The 25,665-nt window shown below is 52.1% G+C and overlaps 1 protein-coding gene across 2 annotated transcripts in view; it reads left to right on the forward strand.

Annotated features, from left to right (window-relative positions):
* Positions 1–24,245, forward strand: part of ZFHX2 (zinc finger homeobox 2) — a 30,192-nt gene extending 5,947 nt beyond the window's left edge. The window contains exons 1-10 of one of the 2 annotated variants that reach the window (XM_080926111.1): positions 10,001–10,081; positions 10,699–12,752; positions 12,908–13,425; positions 13,897–14,137; positions 15,274–15,348; positions 15,907–15,965; positions 17,771–17,971; positions 18,454–18,580; positions 18,736–22,203; positions 22,425–24,245. In XM_080926111.1, the coding sequence (XP_080782237.1) occupies positions 10,748–12,752; positions 12,908–13,425; positions 13,897–14,137; positions 15,274–15,348; positions 15,907–15,965; positions 17,771–17,971; positions 18,454–18,580; positions 18,736–22,203; positions 22,425–23,398 (7,668 nt within the window). In that variant the 5' untranslated portion in view covers positions 10,001–10,081; positions 10,699–10,747 and the 3' untranslated portion in view covers positions 23,399–24,245. Of the gene's footprint in view, positions 1–10,000; positions 10,082–10,698; positions 12,753–12,907; positions 13,426–13,896; positions 14,138–15,273; positions 15,349–15,906; positions 15,966–17,770; positions 17,972–18,453; positions 18,581–18,735; positions 22,204–22,424 lie in introns of those variants that run through there. The other variant, XM_080926110.1, reaches the window with a different exon arrangement.
* Positions 24,246–25,665: the final 1,420 nt, after the last annotated feature.

Raw genomic sequence — 25,665 nt, forward strand, 5'->3', positions numbered from 1 at the left:
GAACAATGGGGACCAGGAGAAAGGAGCCCAGAGAAAGACAAGGAAAAAAGGAGGGAGCCCCAGAGGTGAACTGTAATGGTGAGCAGTGGGGAAGAACATGGCCAAAGCTGTGAGAGCTACAGCTGCTGGGCCTGTGGGCGGGGCCTCCTCGCCTTCGCTAATGGCTGTGAAATGTGGGCGGGGCCTCCTCTCCTTCGCTAATGGCTGTGAAATGAGGTTAGCTCCATTAGAAGCAGCAAGAGTGTAACGAGATCACACTCATTAGGGATGGGCCATCCTAGTAATTACCATCACCCCAAACACTCTGAGCCAGCCGCCAGCCAGGCCACCAAGCACTTGCAGGCACACTGCAGCGTGCCACATGATGCAGAATGGAAAGTAAGGGCCAACATAGGTGTGAGCTCAGGACTCCAGCGCATGCCCTCCTGAGGTGAGCAAATTCACTAGCTCCCAACGAGCAATACATTTCAAGTATCCCCCCCCACCCCCGTTCAGGAAATACGGCATGTGAATAGGAAATAGTTCTTATTTTATTGATTGATCATATCCAGAGTATTAGGCTAGAAAGGGGGAAGGGACAAAACTCCATGACATGTTCTTTGTAACACCTGAGCAGAGCGGCTCCTCTACAGAACAAAACCAGAGCCTGACACTGGGCCTGTCTGACTACAGAAGCTGAGGTTTTGGTTTTCTTTTGGTGCTGAGTAGGTATTGCTACTTCTATACATCCAGCCCCAAGTCTGTTTTCTCTTTCGTTTTGTTTTGTAGACATCAGACTGCTTTGACTGAGTCCATACGCTAATGTAGATACACACGCAGACTGTTAGCTTTTAAAACATTATCTTTTATTATGTGTGTATGGAGGTCAGAGGTCAACGTTGTGGCATTAGTTCTCTCCTCCTATCTTTCTGAAGGTTCTTAGGATTGAACCTAGACCATCCAGCTTGTAGTGCAACCATCTTTACCTGCTGAACCATCTCTCCAACTCTGAAATTAAGAGATACAGACACACACATTATCATTCAAATAACCCAGCCTCCAACTCCTCTGCACCTTAAATCTCAAAGAGGAGCTCAGCAGCACACACGGCACATACACACACACACAGCAGCATACACACAGCTCAGCAGCACACACACACACACACAGGCAGCAGAACCCTTGAAAAGGCCTCTTCAGACTGTGTGCTCACAAGAGCAGGGGCCCTGTGGGAGCACCGAACTTCCGCCCATCCTACCTGCTACTGATTATTATTACTAACATTATTGTCATTGAGACAGGGCCTCACTATGTAACTCTGGCTGGCTTCAAACTCACAGTGATACCCCCGCCTCTGCCTCCTAGTGCTAGGATTAATATATATACATAGATATGTATAAAATATATATGTTTATAATTTATATATGTGGGTATACATTACATTTGTGTATATGAGCACACAAGGGGGTGCATACACACATACATGCAATCACACACAGAAATAGTCTGTTCTCTCTGTTTACCACATGGGGCCCAAGGATCAAACTCAAACATCAGGCTGAGCCATCTTGCCAGCCATTGATTCAGCTTTTCTTAAAAAAAAGAAAAAAAAAAAATCACTGAACTCATCTCTGTTTCCGTGTGTACGATGGGATGAAGAACTGTCTGTTGCTGTCAGAAGCAGCGGAGGGTCAGTGTTGTAGCAGTTGCCAGGGCTCCACATAGGACCTGCCATGCTGCAAACATTTAAAGATGTCCGCTGTTGTGACTAGTAACCCATCTCATGGTTGTGTATTTGTCTAGTATATACCAGGTCCTGTGTTACAGCTATCAGCCATTGTAATTGCTACAGCGACAGGCTGAGTATCTTCTGTCCCCAGTGCAAGAGAGACCAGGACAGACAAAGCACACGGGAGATATCTTAGAGACCAACCATCTAACGTGAAAATCATGTTTCATATATATCCTTTAAACCTGTTCCTGGGGAATTGGTTCCCTTTTTATGGGTTCTTAGTGGCATTGATAGAAGGATTTAAAAACATAGCTGGGTGTGATGTCACGTGCTTTTTAATCCTAACCCTCTGGAGGCAGAGGCAGACTGGATCTCCATGAGTTCAAGGCCAGCCTGGTCTACATTTGGAGTTCCAGGTCAACCAGAGCTATAAAGTGAGAATCTGTCTTTGGGAAAAAACAAATTTTTTTTTAATGGCCTTAAAAGGAAGCTCGAGGGCCGTTTCATGAGAAAATGACAGGCCAGGCAAATTGAAATTCCAGGTAGCTTTAAGAGAAAGACTGAAGAGAAAGAGAAAATTGTGCATTTTGAGTTACATGGAAGCCATAGGCCTGTAAGAAGCCCCAGATGTTAGAGGGCTTCAGAAAATTTAGTGGTGGGCGCCTGGAGAACTGGAGCAAGCGTCCGTAGCCTCCAGGCAAGTGTCCAAGGAAGGGTCAGGAGAAAAAAAAAGTTAGACTTCTGAGCCAGAGCTCAGGAACACAGTCCGGATTAGCCATGAACCTCTCTCTGTAAGAGACAGTAAGAGGGATTTACCTGCTGAGTATGCGGTCTCATTGAGGGGATAGTTGTCTCTCCCATTTCCTTCACTCTTCCTCTGGTGAATCACCTTTCCTAAGGGGTGGTCCCCTGGCCAGACTGTCAGGCTAAGCTGGATTAACGGTAAAGAGGGGGAGGGCAGTTGTATGCATTGTCCTAATATTTAAGGCAAATCAGAATATTTCCTCTCCACCCAGGGCCAGAGGAAGAACTCAAATTTCGTTTCCTCTGAACAGGAAGGATTAGCTTTTCTCTCCATGGCCCTTAACAAAGTGATACCTCCGCCCTTTCTTAAGGTAATGGGAGATGGGGTCCATCTTCAAAAACCTCCAAGCCTGCCCACCTGCTTATGCCTATCTAGTTGCCTAACATTAGCCAGGGTTTTGTTCTGCTTTTTGGTTTTCTGTTTGTTTGTTTGTTTTGGAAGTTTGCTTTGTTTTTCAGGACAGGCCTCACACACTTAACCCTGGCTTGCCTAAACCAGGCTATCCTTGAGCCCACAGAGATCCGTCTGCCTCTGTGGACATGTGTGGGATGCTTGTGTTGGATTCCCTTGAGCTAGTTACAGAGGACTGTAGCAGCCATGCGGATGTCCTCTAGATGTCCTCTGGAAGGACAGCAAGTATCCTTAACCATTTTGCCACCTCCACAGTCCCCAAAGGAAAAGGGAAGTTTCCCACAGTATTCGTTCCTGTGTTGTGACTATGTCTTACACATAGGAAGGGTATATAACAAACTAAGATCCTATTGCTGCTCAAAATCAATTCTAAAACATTTCTTTGTTTAAGACGTCTGTAGCCCAGGCTAATCTAAACTCACTAATGCAGGCCGTCCTGAGCTCACAGCAATCCTTCTCCTGAATGTTAGGGCTATAAGCATGGGCCACCAAGCTTGGGAGGGTTTAGTTTGCTTATGTCTTTGAGTGCTGAATACTCACCCAAGACCTCGAGAATGTGAGTATATTCCCAGTATACACCCAGCCCATACTTTGGATCTTTAGAATAGAGATATTCAAAATGTAGTGACTGTTGTAATAGGATTTGTTTATTCCTCTGTTTGTTTATTTAGTAGTATTTGGGATTGAACCAGGGCTTCACACATGCTAAGAAAATATTCTACTGCTGAGCTATATCCTATATAACTGTCTTTTTTTTTTACATCTTTGACTGTCTTTTTTTTTACATCTTTGACATTTGTGTATTATTTTTGTGTTTTAAGCCAGGCCCCTATGTTACTCTGTATAACCACCCTGGGCTTTTCCTGGTCCTTTTGCTTCCAAGTCCTGAGTGCTGGGATGACATACTTATACCACCAAGCTTGGCACTTGTCACTTTGAGACAGGGTCCCACAGTCTGTAGCCCAGACATTCTCAAGCTGATAATCTCTCTGCCTCAGTCTCCCAAGGATGCTACAATAGCATTAAAGTGACATCATCCTGGCACAGAAGCTTGAATCAAAGTGAAAACCAGAAACACTTAACAGACCTGACTATGGTATTCTTCCAAACCCTGTCTTCCAGAGATAGCCTGTGCCTGGATCAAATAAAATGGTGGGCACCAGCCTCTGCCCCTCACTTCCAAATGCTGCTACAAAAGAACAGTTCTGAGCTGGCTTCAGGTAAACATCCAAGCCTGAGGCATGTGGAACATATGCTGCTCTGAGCTGAGTCTCACAGGGACTCAAGAGATGTAGCAGTGTTGCTGTTCTTGCAGAGTTCAGTTCCTAGTACCTGCAGCTCCTGGGGGAAGTCTGATATTTCTTCTTCTGGCTCTCTTGAGCAACCTCACACAGACATATACATAATAAATAGTTTTTAAAAAATTCTTAGACAGCCCTGTGCATCAGAGCAGCCTGATGCTATCACCCTAAGACATCTAATGTCTAGGCATCATGAACCCACCTCTTAGCAGTGAACATGCCTAGAAACCAATGCCCATGCTAATGTGTGTGGCTTCAGCCCACAACTTCCCTTTCACCCGTTTCCTTACCACCCACCCTCATCTTCCTCTGTGTCTTCCCTTTTCTCCTCACAACCTACTGGGTCCCCTCAAGTGTCTTGCACGGTATAAAATTGCCTCCTGGTAGCCTTCTACTCTCTAGGGACACCGCACCACCCAGTCCGGAAGACTGCAATATTTACATATGCAAATTACAAGACACCTCACTCCTAGGCCTCTTGTCTCAGCCTTAACTGTCTCTTTGTCTGTGGCTTTTCTTCTGCTTGTTTATTTCACCAGCCTCTGTGCTCACTTTTCCCTCTCTTGTAGAACAAAATTAATCTTACACAAAGTAAGCACTTTCTAAATATTCATGAAGATGGAGAGATCAGTAGGAAAGGTAGAATCAAAACGACTCTGAGATACTGCATTACAGTTTGAGAGAAATTATTATTTTAAATGTAGAGGAATCTGGGCCTAATGGCACAGGCCTGCCCGTCATCATCCGTACTTGGGAGGCTAAGGTAGGAGTCACACAAGCTTTGGCTTGCTTGGGCTACAGAGTTCAAGGCCATCCGAAGCAGCTTAGTCAGATGCCGTCTCAAAACAGAAGAGGGGCTAGCAAGTAGTATGGTTCAATGCATAGAGGCACATATCACCGAACCTGTTGACCCACATTGGGTGCCTGTGTGCTGCGCGCACACACACACAGAGTAAATAAAAAATATTTTTAGAAGATTGATATTTTCTTTTAAAAAAATAATAAAATCAAAGGACTGTTTAGATATGGTAACACACACCTTTAATTCCAGTACTTGGGCAGTAGAGGCAGGAGGATCACTGTGAGTTCAAGGACAACATGGTCTTCAGAGAGAGTTTTAGACTAACCAGGGCTACATGATGAGACGGAGTCTCAGGGAAAAGGGGGGCAGGGGGAGATGGTTCAGCCATTGAAATCACTCACTGCTCTAATAAAGGACTCGGTTCCCAGCACAAAGGGAATCAGACACCTTTGACCTTCATCAGTACCTGCACATGCACACACACAATTAAAGTAATAAAAACAAATCTTTAAAATAAAAGTTAAGTGGGAGAGCAGCTGTCTCTGGAGTTCCTAGATTCAGTCCCTTCAACCACAAAAATAAAGGAATCCATTAGAAAGTAAATGCAGGGAGAGGTCATAATAGCTTGGGCTCAGTGTTAGCGGCTTCACCTAGCCTGAGTGTGAGCTAGGGAGGCATCTCTCTTTGCTCTGAGATTATGGTTGTCTCCAAACCCAGCAGCCAAGGGCAGATGTGGATCAGAGGTAAAGCCCTCACTTAGCATATGCAAGGCCCCAAGTTTAATCCCCAGCACCATAAAAATAAACAAAGGCCTGAGTAATACTTGAACTCTGCCAACCTCCTAGTGTAACTAACCCATGCCTATCATCCCCTTTGGGAAGCTGAGGCAGGAGAATCATGGGTAGTCTATTGTCAGCCTGGGCTTCAGAGCAAGATGCTATGTCAGAGAGGAAAGGGGGGGGGACAAGCAAACAAGTGAACTGTGGGAGGACTGGGTGTGAACTGTGGGAGGACTGGGTGTGAACTGTGGGAGGACTGGGTGTGAACTGTGGGAGGACTGGCTGTGAATCTATTCTGCCTCCGTTGAGAGCGGAGGAATGCCAGCCTCCTTTTGGACCGTGCTCTGCCCCAAGGGAGAAGATGGCCAAGGCAGAGGGTACAGCACAGCCTTCACTGACACCCAGGCTATGCAGTCCGTGTGTGGCCTTCATGGTCCTCCCACCAGTGCTCCCAGGTTTCCACGTGAGGAAATAAGTCTGGATAAGCAACTTGCCAATGTGGACGGCCCATGAGTGCTGGGGCCAGCATGGCCTTGGTCTGCGTGGATCTGAACCCATGCTCTTACTCTTGAAGATGTAAAGCTCAGGGCTGGGAGTGTCTTGGTGCCAGAACTGTTGCTATAGAACCTTTCACCCTTCGCTGGGCCTGAAGCGGAGAGGAGGAGGTTTTGACTCTTCAGAGAACTGGAACTCAGTGACGTTCCCTCTATGACCAGCAGGGAGCAGTGGTGTTTCTTTTCCTCCTAATCCAACCCAGGTAGGGCTTGGAGGGAAACACCCTGGGTTGCCCTCAAATTCTGTGGAGCCACTAACTCCATTTCTGTGTTCTGCCCTCCCGACAACCCCCCCACCCCGGGCTCTAGTACTTCTCTGGTTGTCTGTCAGTTTTCCGTCCTGCAGACCCTCAAAGCTTGCCTTAAAGATATCCCACTTGTATGCCGAACCTCCAGTCCAAGCCTTTCTGTTTCTGCTCCAGATATATACATGTGTGTGTATGTGTGTATACATATATATGCCTTCCTCTTCGGGTCAGTAGTCATGACCACCTTGTATTTTTAGGACAGCAATTTCCGTTGTGCCTTGAAAGCACTCCCATGCTGCTTTTTCTGAGTAACAGGCAGAAGGGGAGAGGAGACCGCTGGAACGAAAGCATGTTTCTCCACAGCCTTGCCTTATCTCTTCCTCACCACGGCGAGGAGCTGGAACGGGAGAAGGGAAGGGCCACAAGGGAGTTCCCAAGACTGGGGGCCGCTTTACAGCTGTCGATCCATCTTTAGAGCGACTACACCTTCAGAACTCTCCACCCTCCCTGGGCTCCTGGGCTCCCTCCTTCCATCCCCCGTGGTGGCAGCAGCCTTGTAATTTAAAGCTCTCCCTGTCGCCTCTAATGCGATCCTCTCGTTTTATTGACTCTCTCTGCCGTCTGTGGCGCCCCTTCACATCAATCTCCGCTCTAATCACACACTGCCTCTGCAGGCTCAGCAACCCCTCTGCTCTGGGAAGGCCCAGCCCTTTCCTCTGCTGTCCCCCACCTCCTGAACACCAGCCGCCTTCTCTCCCATTCCTTCTGAGCTGTAATGTCAGAGTCCGTGGCTCTTGCCTTCTACCTGAGACCAGGCCCACTTAAGCTATTCTTAAGAAATGCTGGGGACCCCAGGAAGAAATGGCCATGGGACAGGTGACTGAGAATCTTGGCTAGGGTTAGCAGATAGGTAGGTCCTGACTTTTAGAGGCTTCTGTGCCATTGACAGACCAACGCAAGAAGGGCAAAGCAAACCAAAAAGGGACCTGGAGATTCAGAGAGAGGAGTCAGAAGGGAAGGAGGGAAGGATTAAAAGTGGGGAGCACCCTGACCACAGAAGTCTTGGTAGTTGAGTGGTGGTGGTGGGAGAAACACGGTGGAGAGAGGGATGAGGGAAATAGGGGTGTGCACGAGGCAGAGATAAATTTGCAATTGAAATTCTTTCCTGAAGTGGAGAGGTCGGCTGGGAGGTAGGGAAGAGATTTGCAATTTTAAACAGCCACCAGCTGACCTACCCGGCGGTTTTGCGGGTCTCGCCCACGAGCTGGCCAAAAGCTGAGCCCCTTTGGTTTCTACTTAGCAATCAGTGGCCCTTTTCTAGTTGGGAGAATTAAGCTTTAGAGAGAGAAGGGATCTGGGAGCTACTCCAGGGTCGGAGCCTGTTCAGCCTGAGCTGTGGTGTAGCGTTGTGAGCCAAAAGGGAGCTGAACACTTGTAAGCGGGGCTCTTCTGCCTAGGCAGGTGAGTTAAAGAGCCCGCCATGTCAACCCTCAGCTCTTCCTATCAAGTGGGGCCCCCAGCCTGTGGAAATGACTGAACCCTCACAAACCAACAAACTTAACCATCCTCTTTCCCGCCGAGGGCCCTCAGAAGGACCGCCTTTCTCCAACAATGCCAGGGCTCCTACTAGCTACCTAACTGGGAGTCTGCACTCCACCCCGAGCCTCATCCTATTTCTTCATTTCCCTTAGATTTCTCCAACCCTTTTACCAGATACTTATTTGCATCTCATTAGCATTGCTAATTCCGCCCCTCCAGAATTCCTTAAAGGTTCCAACGCCGGCCTAGGTGGATTCCTGGGGACCGGAAGTGGGAATAGGCACATGGACCAAGAACCGTATCAAATGTGGGAATCTGGAGATGAGGGTTAAAGATGGCGCCCTTTCTCAGAAGCAGTGTGGCCTGAACATTAGACATTTTACCATTCGAAATCTGTTGATTCAGAGAGTGAGAAAGAAGTTAGATGGATGCTTAGTGAACTGATAATTTTAAGGAAGGCTTGACAGTTCCTCACACACACACAACCTCCTTCCTCCTCCCCACCCCAGCCCCTGCCTCCAGCCCCCTTAGTCTCTCCAGGGTCTCACATACCCTAGGCTGGTCTTGAACTTGCTATATTGGCAGGACTTCTGATCCTCCTGCCTCTACTACCAGAGTACTGGAATTCCAAGCATCAACCTACTCCCCACCCCCAACTGGTGCAGATTTGGGAACTGAGCCCAGGACGATGTGGGCATTCTGTGCTCTAAGCTGTTCCCCCATTTTAGAGCCCAGTTACTATCAGTAGCTCATTTAGCCCTTGAGAATGCTATTCGGCCTAGTGAGGGCCTGATACGGTTTTAGCTGGTGCCAAGGCCCTGCTATAAATACTTTAACAGCTGCTAGTACCATTATTACTAGGATTTAACTGCTAATATTTGTGTCTTCAATTTGGAGAGTAGAGAGGGCTACAAAGGAGCTACTGTCTTCCAACTAACCAAGGAAATTCCTGGAACTTCCATGTCCCAAACAGTCTGGATCTAGAAGACACTGGGAAAGATCTGTGCCAAAAAAAGCAAAAGGGCTGACTCGGGGCTGGACCTGGGGATCTTTCTCGGAATCCATCCATTTGAAAGCTATTCATTTAGCACAACGGCATGTGCCTGTAATGCCAGCCCTTGGACAGTAGAGGCAAGAGGATCTGAGATCATTCTTAACCAGTTGAACTTAGGGCTAACCTTATGCTGTGTGCTCATAGAGAGATAGAAAGCAGGCAGGCTCTCATGAAACTAACCCTCCAGAAGGGAAAAACGAGTTAGGAAAAAACTTTTCACTAGACGGTGGAAAGTCTGGGCAGTGGTCTGGAGGATGGTGTGAATGTCAAGGACGCACCAGATGACTAAGCTCTGAGGCAAGGACCAAGGAATGAAGTCGGCTTGCTGGAGAGACAGGAAGGACCAAGAAAAAGAGGGAAAGGGTAATGCCGGGAGAAAGACAGAGACAGGAAGTCTGGAGAGCTGACCAGCAGGCTAAAACAAGACCGCTCAGAGACAAAAGGTGGACTCTCTGGCAGGCAGGCAGGCCTGTGCAAACCAGGGAAAGGAGCCTCGATTTCATCGTGTGCTGTGAGAAACCACTGATGGGCTTTTAAGTAGAATGTAATATGGTTTGCACGCTTTAAAGACAATTATGAGGGTTGACAAATGGCAGTGGTAAAGGTACATGCCGCCAAGCAATGACAGCATAAGCTCCATCCCAGGCACGCACATAGTAGGAGAGGACTGACCCCATGGCACATACACATGTACATACACACAAGTAAGGTTTTTTTGTTTTTGTTTTTTCTGACAACCATGAGGGAGAGGTAGAGAGATAGCTTTGGGAGGCCCAAAGCCTTGGGTCCAATCTCCAGAACTTCATGAACTGGGAGTTGCGGGGGAGCACACCTGTAATCCCAGCAGATGAGGAAGTGAGAGACTCCGAAGTTCAAGGTCAGGCTGGGTTACATGAGAGCATGTCTTAAAAAAGAAAAGTATAGCCTTAAATGTATATTTAATTCTAACCTAAAGTTAAAGCACTGAAAAGTAAAGCAGTTGGTGAGGATGCAAATGAAGACGAGGCTGCCCATGCGCAGACAGAGGGTCTCCTTACAAGTGTTCGACACCTCTCGTAGTTAAAAACGAAGTGGTCGCTTTGGCTGTTAGATGGAGACACTGGACTGGAGAAGGCAGAGGTGGGACCGAGAAAAACATCTGGTGCATTAGCTCAGCAAGATAGCAGCGGCTTGGGCCAAGGTACTGCCTGTGAGGAAGATGTGAGTGTAGGGTCTGGTGCATCCTGGAGCTTGCTCTGGAGTGCCACGGAGCAACGCAGACACAGCAGAGGGATGGTGGTACCAAGAGATTGCAAGATGGAGAAGAGCTAGTTCGGAAAGCAACAGAGAGCGAATTCTGATTTTAGACACACTAAGTAAAGCCTCAAGTTGGCACGAGGGCACCTGAGTCTGGTGCTCAGAGAGCATAGTAGGGCTAAAGAGTCCGTACATTCAGCCTTGCTGGAGACCCTGAGGTCTTATGGCTCTGCTCTCTCTCTCCATGCTTCCCCGCAGGGTCCTGGTTGTCACGCTGAAATGAAACCTCAGCAGCCCTCCGTCTACCATGGCTACCCTTAACTCAGCCTCTTCCTCTGGTACAGTTCCTTCCCCTGGGCACAATGTTCCATCACCACCTCCAGAGGCCTCCTCCTCCAGCACCTCTGATCCTGTCACCAAAGATCCCCCTGATGCCCCCTCCACCTCTGAAAGCATAAGGTCCTCAGAGCCAGGGGGAGAGCGTCTGGAGTCAGGCAGTGACCTTGCTCTACCAAAGGAGATCGGAGAGCCCCACCAAGAGCCTGGCTGTGGTCACATCCCACCAGAGGACGAGGAAGGAATCCTTCCTTTAGACCTAAGCAACCATTTATTCTTTGCGGCTGGAGGTCAGGCATACCTACTGGCCAACCTGCCCCTGCCAGGAGGCAGTGAACTCTTGTTACCAAAGGGCTTCCCCTGGGATGAGGCAAGCGTCAAGGAAGAGCCCAGCCTGCCCCTCCTTGCCCACTTCCCCTCCTCGTACCTTACCACCCTTCACGTCCAACATGGCTTTGACCCAGTCCAAGGCTTTAGCTCTTCTGACCAAATTTTGTCCCATGATACCTCAGCGCCATCTCTGGCTGCCTGTGAGGGAAGGGATGGATCCTTCTGGAGCTACCAGCTGGTTCCAAACCCAACCGAAGATCCCAAAGACGGCCCCATGGGGAGCCGACGGGGAGACCACAGGGCAGTGTTCTGGATCTGCCTTCTATGCCGCCTGGGTTTCGGCAGGCTCCAGGCCTTTATAGGTCACACACTTTCTCATGGAGTGAAGCTGACCCCTGCCCACCACCAAGGCCTGCTGGGCAGTGCAGCCGTACTTCAGGAGGGTCATGATGGCGGCATGGCCTTCCTAAGCTTTCTGGAACCAAAACTTCTTACTTGCCCTTCTCCTGAAGTACCTGACACCAGCACAGTGACTGTGAAGACAAATGGAGCCCAGGCTGAGGACGGCCCCCCAGAAGCAGACGTTCAGGCCCTTGTTCTCCCCGCTGAAGAGGTTATGGCCCTCAGCCCACCATCCCCACCCACAGCCCTAGCCACCTGGGACCCCAGCCCAACCCAAGCCAAAGAATCGCCAGTATCAAGAGGCGAGGCAGGGCCAGACTGGTTCCCTGAGGGGCAGGAAGAGGACGGAGGGCTCTGCCTCCCGCTCAACCAAAGCTCACCCACCTCTAAGGAGGTGGCCGTGCTCCCAGCTCCAGCAGGCTCTCCTGAAGACACCAGTGACCCACCTCCGTCCTGTCGCCTGGCTGATGACTACACTCCAGCCCCTGCAGCCTTCCAGGGCCTCAGCCTGTCCAGCCACATGTCCCTGCTGCACTCACGCAACTCCTGCAAGACTCTCAAGTGTCCCAAGTGCAACTGGCACTACAAGTACCAGCAGACGCTGGACGTGCACATGCGGGAGAAGCACCCGGAGAGCAACAGCCACTGCAGCTACTGTAGCGCCGGGGGTGCCCACCCCCGCCTCGCTCGTGGAGAGAGCTACAACTGTGGCTACAAGCCCTACCGCTGCGACGTCTGCAACTACTCCACTACCACCAAAGGCAACCTCAGCATCCACATGCAGTCCGACAAGCACCTGGCCAACCTGCAGGGCTTCCAGGCAGGGCCTGGTGGGCAGGCAAGTCCCCCGGAGGCATCCCTCCCACCCCCCTCTGTAGGGGATAAAGAGCCCAAGACCAAATCATCCTGGCAATGCAAAGTGTGCAGCTATGAAACCAACATCTCCCGAAACCTGCGCATCCACATGACTTCTGAGAAACACATGCAGAACGTTCTAATGTTGCACCAGGGGCTGCCACTTGGCCTGCCACCAGGGCTGGTGGGACCAGGACCTCCTCCCCCACCAGGGGCTGCCCCCACCAACCCTCCTGAACTCTTCCAGTTCTTTGGGCCCCAGGCCCTAGGACAGCCTCAGACATCCATACCTGGGCCTGGGCTGAGGCCAGACAAGCCCCTTGAAGCCCAGCTACTTCTCAATGGTTTCCACCACCTCGGAGCGCCTGCCCGCAAGTTCCCCACAGCTGGTAAGTAAGCCCCTTACTCCGCTCCAGCTGCTCCCTACCCAAGTCAAATTGTGTTCCCTGCCTTCTTCCAAAGGTCAGCTCCCCATTTAGGTAAACATAGCTTATTCTAATTAAGTGCCCCGTTCATTTCTTCCTAATCTGTCTCTGTCCCCTAGCCCCTGGCAGCCTCTCCCCTGAGACCCATCTGCCACCAAGTCAGCTCCTGGGCTCCTCATCTGATGGCCTGCCCACTTCACCCTCCCCAGACGACAGCCCAGCCCTGAAGGTGTTCCGCTGCCTGGTATGCCAAGCTTTCAGCACAGACAGCCTGGAGCTGCTGCTATACCATTGCAGCATTGGCCGGAGCCTCCCCGAAGCCGAATGGAAGGAGGTAGCTGGTGACACCCACCGGTGTAAGCTCTGCTGCTATGGCACCCAGCTCAAGGCCAACTTCCAGCTCCACCTCAAGACTGACAAACATACGCAGAAATACCAGCTAGCAGCCCACCTCCGGGAGGGGGGCGGAGCCATGGGCACCCCTTCCCCACTGTCCCTGGGGGATGGGGCTTCTTACGGTTCTCTCTCCCCACTTCACCTGCGCTGCAACATCTGTGACTTTGAGTCCAACAGCAAGGAGAAGATGCAGCTGCATGCCCGGGGTTCAGCCCATGAAGAAAACAGCCAGATCTATAAGGTGACGTTCAGGCAGGAGGGGGCGGGAGAGGGAGGAAGAACAGGGTGGGGTGGAAGGTACAGGGTAGAGTTAGAGGAACCTGTGGTGGTGGACATGAAGAATAGAGCAGTGTGTGTACCAGGGTAACAGTGTTGGGCAGACGTGCAGTAAGACCGAAGGACAGAGGGCTCTGAGGAGGAAAAACAGACTTTATTCGGCTGTTCTAGCACATATGCCATAGGATGAGCCCATCTCAGTCCAGCCCATCACCGTATCCAGGACAGAGGCAGATTCCAGTCACACACTGGGGAACCCAGGATGGATGGGAGAAAAAGAAAATTGAGAGAATAAAGCTGTGGTGCATGGGGGTGGTGGCGTAGAAGGCTCGAGGGAGGTCACCCAGGAATGAAAGAGTTCAGGCGAGGAGGGACAGTCCCCGGAGATCTGAACATGTACCTTCTACATCTGAGCTGGCCTCTTCCATGGTTCTAGTTTCTGCTGGAGATGGAAGGAGCAGAGGCAGGGCCAGAGCCTGGGCTTTACCACTGCCTGTTGTGTGCCTGGGACACGCCCTCCCGCCTAGCTGTGCTGCAACATCTGCGCACCGCTGCCCACCGAGATGCCCAGGCCCAGAGGCGTCTGCAGCTGCTACAGAACAGCCCAGCAGCCGAAGAAGGACTCTCAGCTCTCCAGAGTATTCTGAGCTTCAGCCATGGGCGGCTTCAAACTCCTGGTGAGGAAGAGGAAACGGGAGAACAAGGGCTGGAGGGGGGGTGGGGGTAGCCGATGCAAGGGGATAACAGCAAAGTAACCAAGGAGGTAGAAACGGACGTGCGAGCCATCAACAGCAAGTAGGAAGGTGTGGGAGAATGAGCAGGTGGGATGGGGCCGTAGGGATAGGGAGGTTTCCCAGGAAGGAGGCAGGCAGGAGGACTGGAGGCCGTAGAGATTCTGCTGGGTAAAGGACAGGAGGTTCTGAGTAGCAACTAGTGCCCCAGCTCTATTAGCTGTGCACAGTGACAGGCAAGAAAGAAGATATAATCTACAATAGGCCAGACTTGCCAGGAGGCAGTAGGAGCTGTGGGCTAGGTCCAAAGGTAACGGGGATGGGAAGAGGCCCCGACAAGTTTCCCAGCCTCTTCCTGTCTCCCAGGAGGTCTTCAGCCCCAAGGCTGGGCTTAGAGACCCCCTTAGGCAGCAGAGGCCAGGAACAGCCAGCCAGGCGCCATTGATCCAGAGGGTGGAGAAGAGCCTGGAAGGGGCTGTCAGAGGTGGGCATGGGCATCTGGGTTTTGGAGAGGCCAGCGGTGGGTGAGGGCGAGGGCAGGGCAGCAGGAACCAGGAACAGTAAGCATTGACTGGTGCTAATTGAATTGCCAATACGCTGGCTGGAGTTAAGTGCTGGAGGGGCCCAGATCAATAGCTAACGATCCTGGCGCAAGGCTGAATGGAGTTAAGGAACTTTTAACACTTTAATTAGGCTGCCACCGAAAATAAATTCCTACACATCTGTCAATTCTTACTTGAGTGGTAATCTCCTTGCCCACCGCCTCCTGTTCACCACGGCTGCCGCCTCGCTTACAGTTTCTCCCACTACCTGTGGGGCCTCCCTTTCCCAGGGTCAGTCAAGCCAGGAGGCCAAGCTTAGACCAGTCCTATTGTGGGGCTTGCTCCTAGGGATGGGGTGCTAGGCTTGTCCTACTTTGCACTTCTACCCTGTTTCATCTGGTGGCTTTCCATCTTTTTTCATCTCCTGATTCACTCATCCATTCCTCCACCACGTGGCTACTTGTCCTGCTTCCTCTGCTCTCTCCCCCCCTCCTTCTCCCATCTTTCACCATGTTTCACTGACTCTCCATTCCCACACAGGGAAGGCTCCTGACACCCCTGTAGCTCAGCCACCCACCTCTGAGAAAGATGCCCAGAACAAGATGGAACAACGGGGTGAGCTGCTCCTCCAACCTGTTTCCCCTACCCGACTCACTGTGCATACTGGCATGCTGATGGGGCCTTTCAGAAACCCAAGCACCCCAAAAGGCCTCCTTCCCAGAAGGAGCAAAACTGACCAAAGCATGGGGAAGGGAGAACAAGTTGCATCTGCCCAGGTATCTCTACCCACTTTGAAAACCCAGCCCTGGGCTGGAGAGATGGCTCAGTGGTTAAGAGCACTGACTGCTCTTCCAGAGGTCCTGAGTTCAAATTCCAGCACCCACATGGTGGCTCACAACCATCTGTAATGGGATCTGATGTCCTCTTCTGGTGTGTCTGAAGACAGCTACATTGTACTCATATATTAATACATAAATAAATTTTTAAAAGAAAACCTAGCCCTGTTTAACGAAGCAAGGACCCCTGCCAGGCTTCATCTGACTTCGGAATTTCTTTCCCATTTTCCATTCTCAGAAGCCCCCCTTCTACCCTGAAAGCTGCCTGCTAGCCTTTGGGCTGTGCAGGAAGGGGGTAGGGTTTAGGAGTCCTTAATCTTCTTCCTCTCATCCTCAGCTCCCGAGGTGACAGAGGACAGAACTGGCCTTCCCAGAGACAATGCCAACCAGATCACGGTCAGAACTGGGGTGACTGGGGTGGTGAAGGTGGGGGCTAGCTTTACTGAAATCTCTTACTCTAGAGCAGTGGTTCTCAATCTGTGGGTCACAACCCTTTTGGGGGCTGAACAACCCTTTCACAGGGGTTGCATAAGACCAGAAAACACAGGTATTCATGTCACAGTGCATAATGGTACCACCATAACAGTTACGAAGTAGCAACAAAAATAATTTTACAGTTGGGGTCACCACAACATGAGGAGCTGCATTAGAGGTCATGGCATTGGAAAGGGTGAGGACAACACTGCTGTCGGGGCTTTTGTCACACTTGTGGCTCGTTTAGTTCAGAATACCACACAAGGTATTCCGTTCAGGGACAGTTCTATGTGTTCACGTGTGGGAGAGAGCTGCCTGAACACTGGGGTGACAGGAAGGGACAGTAGGAAAAGTCAAGAGAGAAACCGTATTAAAAGTAGGAAAGACAGGTGGTGGGTGCCAGGAGAGGAGGGAGGGAAGAGTGGAAGGATGAGAAAAGCAAAGAAAAGTCAGAGCAGCTTCCTGGGCTGCTAGGAGGCTGCTCCTTCCTCAGAGGAGCCACAAGTCTGGGGAGCACTGTCCTGGCACCCCTTCTTTAGAATAGAGGCACCAAGCAAGTGACTCACTGACAAGTCCCACCGGCCTCTAAAGCCTAGGACTGGAACTTGAGGAGACTCAGGAGCAGCTTAGCCTTATGGTCTCTAAAGTGTTGCTTCTGAGGAGATCCCACATCTCTGGTCTGGAGATGCCTGCTATCCTGGGCTTCCCAGACTCCAAGGCAGCATGCAGAGATACCTCTGTCCTCAGTTTCTCTTCCTCCCAGCTCCTGTTCCCCACAGGCTGTCTGTTACAGGCGTCTGTCCTGAGGGTTAGGTGCATTCATGGGAATGTCTGCATCCCTTGCTCCAATATGCAGGCCTGAGAAAGAATAGGAGACAGGCCCGAGAGAGAAGCTTGGTCTGAGGCAGCAGAGAAAATGCCCACTAGTCAGATCAGGCATGTGGTAGCAGGCCTCTTTTGTCTCCTGCCTATCTGGAAGTCTAGGCCATGATGTGCTAAGAGATAGACTAGGTTTACCAGAGTTACTTGAGGGGTAGCATTTGCTTATATTAAAAAATAATAATAATAACTAAGAAGCAATAAGAAACAGGATAGTGCTTACTTTAATCCCCTAAGGCACAGACGTTTAATCCCAACACCCAGGAGGCAGACACAGGCGGATCTCTAGAGTTCAAGGCCAGCCTGGTCTAGAGAAGGAGTTCCAGGACAAGAAGTGGGGAGGGAGAGTATGGTAACGCAGCTGAGTCTGAAAGGATGAGTCAGCTTCCAGGGCAGACAAGTAGGAAATGCCAAGGGACCCGAAGAGACAACACAGGTACCTCAGCCCAGAAAATGCACTGAAGGAGGTATTTCACAGGAAAGTAAGGCAGTGGGCTGTGGGTAAGAAGGCTAGATATGGGGCAGAGGCTGGTGTAGGACCAGCTGGAAAGCTGGAAAATTGACCAAGGGTATCAGACACAGGGAAAGACACACTGAAAAAAGAGAGGCCAAAGCCAGGGCGAAGGGACAGCAGGGTGGGGGACACTGACAAAGAAGGAAGTCAAAGTAGCAACTTAGGCTAGGCCTTTGTCCGAGTCCAAGAGGGTTGCCGGCCTCGAATGCTGGTTTGGGGCTGAGTGGGTTAAGGGGCCTTCCTGTCTGATCTCATCTCGTAAATCTGGACAGAAACAGTGGGTCCTGCACCTCTCTCCTGACGCCCCACCCTCTCTGCTGACTCCTCCTCCCAGGTATTTTGCTGTCCCTACTGCAGCTTCCTGAGCCCAGAGTGTGACCAGGTGAGAGTTCACGCACTCTCCCAGCATGCCGTGCAGCCCAAGTACAGGTGCCCACTCTGCCAGGAGCAGCTGGTGGGCCGGCCTGCCCTGCATTTCCACCTCAGCCACCTCCACAATGTGGTGCCCGAATGTGTTGAGAAGCTGCTGCTCGTGGTGAGTAGAGGCTGAGGGAAAAAATGGCCTTCACGTCTTGTCATAGCAATGCAGGAGGAGAGGGCCAGTGTGTGTGGGTAGGTGTGTGAAGGAAATAACATTCTAGAGAGCTGAAGTTAACTTGAAAGTTGGTGGGATGGCTCTCAGCACTGAGCTTGCCTAGTTCCCTTTACTCTGGACGAGATAACTCTACAGTCCTCTCCCTTCCATTCACCCTGACAAGGGTTGTTAACAGCAGAATCAGGTAGCCTTGAGGTGAGATACTTTCAGCCTGAGGAAGGAGGGACAGGGCAGCAGGCAGCTAGTTACCCCGTCCCTCATCCAAAGAAAAGCATCCGTTCATTGGGAGGTTTGTCCAGATTGGAGGCTGGACCCAGATGAAGAGAGCTTGGATGGACGTGGGTGCAGAGTAAACGGGTCGGAGCTAGCAGTAGGAGGCAGCGGGGAGTGATGAAGACCCTAGCATGCTTTCTACGTTATAGGCCACAACTGTAGAGATGACCTTTGCAACCAAAACTCTGCCTGGACCCACATTAAACCCTGTGGAGGATGGCCTAGAACACCCAGCCCCTGGACCAGAGCCCACTCCCAACAGAGACCAGGTAGCAGGTAAGGAAGGGCGCAGCTAACCTCCCAAAGTGGCAGGAAGGGGGATCAAAGAGGTCTGTCTGAAGATGGCTGATACTAAGTCAGTGAGTGGCTTTGGATGTTGAATGGTTAGAGCTCAGCTTGAACACAGTTCTCTGTTCCTCTGTCTCCTATAGAAAGCTCTAACCTGGCCCCAGAAGCCAGTCCAGAGCCCCCTCCCGAGCCTCCACTGGCACCAGTAGAGGGCCCTGGGGAGCCCTCAGAAAGCCCTGACCAGCCCCTTTCTCCAGCCCCATCTCCAGTCCCTCGGCTTGACGCCCAAGTTGAAGAATTGGCTCCTCTACCCCCCATGTCTGAAGAGGAAGAGGGAGCCATGGGGGAGCCCCGCTCTGCAGAGCCAGCCCCTGCTGACTCTCGACACCCTCTCACGTATCGGAAGACCACCAACTTTGCCCTGGACAAGTTTCTTGATCCTGCTCGGCCCTATAAGTGCACTGTGTGTAAGGAGTCCTTCACCCAGAAGAACATCCTCCTGGTTCATTATAATTCCGTCTCCCACCTTCATAAGATGAAGAAGGCCGCCATCGACCCATCGTGCCCTGCCCGAGGAGAGGCTGGCATCCCACCACCCACCACCACCGCGTCAGACAAGCCCTTTAAGTGCACAGTCTGCCGAGTGTCCTACAACCAGAGCTCCACTTTGGAAATTCACATGCGATCGGTTCTGCACCAGACTCGCTCGAGGGGAGCCAAGACCGATACCAGGGCCGAAGGACCAGAGCGAAGCCAAGAAGAACTCAAGGAAGGCGAGACTGAGGGCGAGGTGGGCACAGAGAAGAAAGGCCCTGACCCCAGTGGCTTCGTGTCTGGACTGCCTTTCCTGTCCCCACCACCTCCTCCCTTGGACCTGCACCGATTCCCCGCCCCTCTCTTCACCCCACCAGTCCTGCCCCCCTTCCCTCTGGTTCCAGAATCACTACTCAAACTCCAGCAACAGCAGCTGCTTCTTCCCTTCTACCTCCATGACCTTAAGGTGGGACCCAAGCTGGCACTGGCTAGCCCTACGCCCATGCTGACCCTGCCAGCTGCCAACCCGCCTCCTCTCCCTGCACCCCCCAAGGCCGAGCTGGCTGAGCAGGAATGGGAACGGCCCCTCATAGCTGAAGAGGGGACCGAGGCAGGGCCTTCTTCACCGCCCCACGCGTCACCCAATGAAGCTGCCCGCACAGCAGCCAAAGCCCTTCTAGAAAATTTTGGCTTTGAGTTAGTAATTCAGTACAATGAAGGGAAGCAGGCAGTGCCCCCTCCCCCAACCCCTCCTCCCCCAGAGTCTCTGGGGGGCGGAGACAAGCTGGCCTGTGGCGCCTGTGGGAAACTCTTCTCCAATATGCTTATCCTTAAGACTCATGAAGAACATGTTCACCGCCGCTTTCTGCCCTTCGAGGCTCTGAGCCGTTACGCTGCTCAGTTTCGAAAGAGCTATGATAGCTTATACCCACCCCCAGTAGAGCCCCCCAAACCTCCAGATGGGCCCCCCAAACCTTCAAATGGGTCCCCCGAGTCACCTCCCCAGCTAGGCCCACCTTTCGCGGTTCCAGAGCGCGAAGTAGGGGGGATCCTCACTTCTGAGGAGAGAAGCTTGGCAGGAGGACCCTGGCCCTCAGAGGAAGAAGAAGGCTCTAGAGGAAGTCTCCCTCCCACAGTACCTGTAGGCCGCCGGTTCTCTAGAACCAAGTTTACGGAGTTTCAGACCCAGGCTCTGCAGTCTTTCTTTGAGACCAGTGCCTACCCCAAGGACGGAGAGGTGGAGCGACTCGCAAGTCTCTTGGGTCTGGCTAGCCGTGTGGTTGTAGTGTGGTTCCAGAATGCCCGTCAGAAAGCCCGTAAGAATGCCTGTGAGGGTGGGCCTGTGCCCACCGGAGGGTCCTCGGGCTGCAGGCGCTGCCACGCCACCTTTGCCTGTGTTTTTGAGTTAGTACGGCACCTCAAGAAGTGCTATGATGATCAGCCTCCTGAAGAGGAGGAGGAAGCAGAGAGAGAGGAAGAGGAGGGAGAGGAAGAGGAGGTGGAGGAACGGAACCTGGAACCTGCAGCCAGACAGGGTGACCCATCACCAGAACGTGCAGACGCGGAAGAGCTGAGCCAGTCAGAGCCAGCAAGGCTGGAAAGCAAAGAGTCTGAAGGGAAGGCACCTCCCTCACCCCCAGTCCACACCTGTGACCAGTGTGCCATTTCCTTCCCCAGCCAGGACCTCCTGACCACTCACCACCGACTACATTTCCTACCATCTGTGCCACCCAGTGCTCCGTCACAGCTCCTAGATCTGCCTCTGCTGGTGTTTGGGGAACGAAGCCCAGTAGTATCGGGCACCTCATCAGTGGCAGGGACACCCCTCAAGCGGAAGCATGATGATGGCAGCCTGTCTCCCACAGGCAGTGAAGCAGGGGGTGGAGGAGAGGGCGAACCCCCGAAAGACAAACGCCTACGCACTACCATCCTGCCTGAGCAGCTGGAGATCCTGTACCGCTGGTACATGCAGGACTCCAACCCCACCCGGAAGATGCTCGACTGCATCTCTGAGGAAGTGGGGCTCAAAAAACGAGTAGTACAGGTCTGGTTCCAGAATACCAGAGCCCGGGAGAGGAAAGGTCAGTTCCGGAGCACCCCTGGGGGAGTAGCGGGTCCAGCAGTCAAGCCCATTGCTACACCCTCCCCAGCACCTTTCCCCAAATTCAACCTCCTGTTGAGCAAGATTGAAGACGAGACTGGGAAGGAAGCCCCAAAGAGAGAAGCACCTGCTTTTCCCTACCCCACAGTCACCCCCACTGCCGGGCCTCTGCCATTCCTAGCACCCGGGAAGGAGGCCACTGCACCAGCACCCGAGGCCCCTCCACCCCTCCCACCTCCCGCACTCGGAGAGGATGAGGGTCCGGAAGAACCGTCTAAAGTGTCTCCGGAAAGCGAGGCTTGCAGTCCATCGGCAGGAGACCTAAGTGATTCGTCTGCTTCCAGCCTGGCTGAACCAGAGTCCCCCGGGGCTGGGGGGACCAGTGAGGGACCAGGCAGTGGGACCGGAGTTCCAGATGGCATGGGGCAGCGGCGATATAGGACCCAAATGAGCAGCCTGCAGTTGAAGATCATGAAAGCCTGCTATGAAGCCTACCGCACCCCTACTATGCAGGAGTGTGAGGTTCTGGGGGAGGAAATTGGGCTGCCCAAGAGAGTCATTCAGGTCTGGTTCCAAAATGCTCGTGCCAAGGAAAAAAAAGCCAAACTGCAGGGAACGGTGCCAACAGGGAGTGGGGGAGGCAGTGAGGGTCCCTCCGCAGCCCAGCGAACCGACTGTCCCTACTGCGATGTCAAGTATGACTTCTATGTCTCCTGCCGAGGACACCTCTTCTCTCGACAGCACCTGGCCAAGCTCAAGGATGCAGTCCGAGCCCAGCTGAAGAGCGAAAGCAAATGCTACGACTTAGCTCCTGCACCTGAGACCCCACTGGCCCCCAAAGGGCCGCCCACCACGACGACGTCTGCCTCCGTGCCCTTGGGGGCTTCCCCGACCTTGCCTCGCCTGGCTCCAGTCCTCTTGCCTGGCCCAACGCTCACCCAGCCGCCACTTGGAAGCATAGCTTCTTTCAATTCAGGTGAGTTGGGGAGGCTGGGAGGAGCTGGACCTGAGAAAGCATCTCCTCTAACTGCAAACCCTTCTTTTCCTTCAAGGCTCTCCCTCAAGCTGTTATTGTTGTAGCAGGCTCTAGGGAAAAGGAGATTTGAGGGTATGGCCCCTGGGCGGGGACACGGTGAATGCCATAGTAGCAGAAAGGTTGGAGACCGTTAACCCTTTGTTACTGCTTTCATCTTCTAGGCCCTGCCGCGTCCTCAGGCCTTCTTGGCCTTGCCACTTCGGTCCTGCCTGCTACCACAGTGGTCCAGACTGCTGGTCCAGGCCGCCCCTTACCTCAGAGACCTGTGTCTAACCAAACCAACAGCTCTACTGACCCTACCCCTGGCCCAGCTACTGAGCCCTCAGGAGACAAAGTCTCTGGTGAGAGAAAGCCAGTTGCAACCCTTACCAACTCCTCCACTGATGCCCTCAAGAACCTGAAAGCATTGAAGGCCACTGTCCCAGCTCTGTTAGGGGGCCAATTCCTGCCCTTCCCGTTGCCCCCTGCAGGTGGGGCCGCACCACCAGCTGTCTTTGGTCCTCAGTTACAGGGGGCGTACTTCCAGCAGCTTTACGGCATGAAGAAGGGGCTATTTCCCATGAACCCGGTGATACCTCAGACCCTCATTGGGCTGCTCCCCAATGCCCTCCTCCAGCAACCACCCCAAGCCCCCGAGCCTACAGCCACAGCCCCCCCAAAGCCTCCTGAGCTGGCGGCCCCGGCCCCGGGGGAAGGGGAAAGCTGTGAGGCTGACGAGCTGCTGATAGGCAGCGCTGGTATCTCCACCGTGGATGTGACTCACCGCTACTTGTGCCGCCAGTGCAAGATGGCATTTGACGGCGAGGCTCCAGCTACTGCCCACCAGAGATCCTTCTGCTTCTTTGGGCGGGGTTCTGGGGGCTCCATGCCCGCCCCATTGCGGGTACCTATCTGCACCTATCACTGCCTGGCCTGTGAGGTGCTGCTGAGTGGGCGTGAAGCCCTAGCCTCCCATCTGCGCTCCTCAGCCCACAGGCGCAAGGCAGCCCCGCCCCCAGGAGGCCCTCCCATCACCGTTTCCAACAGCGCCACTGCTGTCCCGGCTGCTGTGGCTTTTGCCAAAGAGGAAGCAAGATTACCTCACACGGACCCCAACCCCAAAACTACTACTACCTCTACACTTCTAGCTTTATAAACAGTTAAACCAAGATGGGGACTAGAGAGGACCTAAGGGTTCCCTCACCCCAACCTTCAGCTCTGCCCACCTCATGGGAGTCTGTCAGTTCCCACCCTCAGTGGGCTTCACACGCCCCACCTCCAGCAGAGTCCTGCTTCCCCATCCCACAAACACTCTGACCCTCATTCTCAGCCCCTTGCAGATGCACCCCCATTCTGCTTCATCCCTTTTCCCCCACCATTGAATTCCCGGCCCTCTTTCCTTGTAAACACATACCTTTTCCATACTAATATAGCGACTGAGAAAAACGCCAAAAGAAAAGAAAACCCAAGGCAAAAAAAGGGGGGTTGGAAAATCAACTTTGCTACCCCCCTTCTTCCTGTCCCTTGTCCAGAGCACAGATGGCTCACAAACTCCAAAAACCCAGTTGGTTCCCAAGGTTGGAGCCTGGGATGGGCAAGGAGCCCATAAAACTAACCAAACTGGAGGCTGGCAGGGAGAAGCATCCCTGCTCACCCTCCCTGATCCCCTCTCTCCTATCCCTCTCACCTGGTGGGACCCTTGCAGCCTGGACTCCTGGGGAAGCCGCTGCCAGGAAGCCCTCTACCAACCCTCACCCCTACCCTGGAGACTGCAGTAACTTTTTCTCAAAGGCTTTAAACACAGAGGTCCTCTCAGCAGCTGTGGGCCTGCCCCTTGCCCTAGCCCCAGCCCTGCCAAGGGCAGTCCAGCCTCCGGGGATCAGCATTGCCCACCAATGGCAAATCCAAAGTTCTTTAAAAAAAAAAAAAACACACCAAATAAACAAGAGCAAGAGAGAGTGTGTGCAGACACGAAAGAGAGATGGAGAGACCAGAGGAATGAAGTAAGGAAAAACAAACTTTGAATATACATAGAGAGAAAAAAGAAAACTCTCATCAAACAAGTCCTTTTTGTTTTGTTTTACTGTTTGTGGCCCTCCCCCTTTTGAGAGTTTCTTGCGATCTGCGTTCTGATGCCTCGAAGTCCTTACTGGGTGCTGGTAAGCTACAGGACTGGAGGCAGCGCAGCCTTCCCATGCTACACCGGGGCTCTGACAGGACTACTAAAGGAGAGATGACCCCTGTCCCTAAGGTAGACATGTATCAGGACAGGTGATTAGCCCCTCATTCTTAACTGTCAGAAAACCTAGCATCCTGGGAGCCTCAGGAAGAAGGGCATGCTTTGTGCTCAGCGGCACTTCCGGTTTCTGACATTCCCTTATGCCTGCCCCCATTTTCTCCTTGACTCTACCCCAAGCCCAGGGCTCCTGTCACATTTTTTATTGTCTGGAACCTCCTTTGCCTTTGCAGGAGTCCCCTGTTCGCCATCTACTTTTCCTCCTTCTAGATTTCTACCCTTGCCCTTGTCCCCTCCAGCTCAACCCCCATTAATCAGCATCTCCTGGAAGTGTTGCCCAAGGCCAGAGCCGGGTCTGTCAGGGCATAAGGGTCTAGTGAGACATGTAGGAAGGAATCCCTGAAGCACAGCATACTCTCCAGGGGACAGAACAGTGTCCTAGGGGAAGCCCCACCCCATTCCCGTCTAGGTTCCAGTGGGTAGTTTTGGCAATCCCCAAATCTAGCCAAGTGGCACAGGATAGATTTAATAGATGTTTTATTTTAGCAAAGAAAAGCCCCCCCCAATTTCCTATACCTTCCAGATATTTCATTTCTCCCCTTTGCCCCAGGAGTCCCTCCAGGCTTCCTAAGTTTTAGTTACCCACTTAATACACATCACCCAAAGCTTAGCTTTTGCAGAGTCCCCCAGCCACGTCAACAGTAAAGCAATGGTCTTGTGCAAAAACGGAGATGGGGTGGGTCAGCTTTAATCTTTAGTTCCCACTTATTCTGAATCTTAAACTCCTGGGACATTCACTTTGAAAACTGAGAAACTCCTAACTCCATCCAACTGAAGGTAGGATGAAACCAGTCCTGTTGATACCAAAAATGCCAGTTACAAATGTCATGTCGACAATGGAAGAAAAGCTAGCCAGTGGTGGCCTGGTCCCTGCCTCTCAGCGCCTCTCTCACAGCCACACATACCCACATCCTTTTGTCTCACTTGTTGAAATTCTATGTATAAAAGTATTTTCTTAGCAGCATGTGTATAAGGAAAAGGGTTGGGGTCTCTTTTTTTTATTTTGGGGATTTTTTTTTTCAGTGCTTTCTGGGAATGTGACATGTATAAAGATAAAAAGAAAGAAAAAAGAAAAGCAACTTTAAAAGAAAATCTTGGTAAACATCTGCCCTGGGGTAATTAGAGGT

This window comes from Micromys minutus (genome assembly GCF_963924665.1).
Source record: "Micromys minutus genome assembly, chromosome: 12".
In the NCBI taxonomy this organism is placed as follows: Eukaryota; Metazoa; Chordata; class Mammalia; order Rodentia; family Muridae; genus Micromys; species Micromys minutus.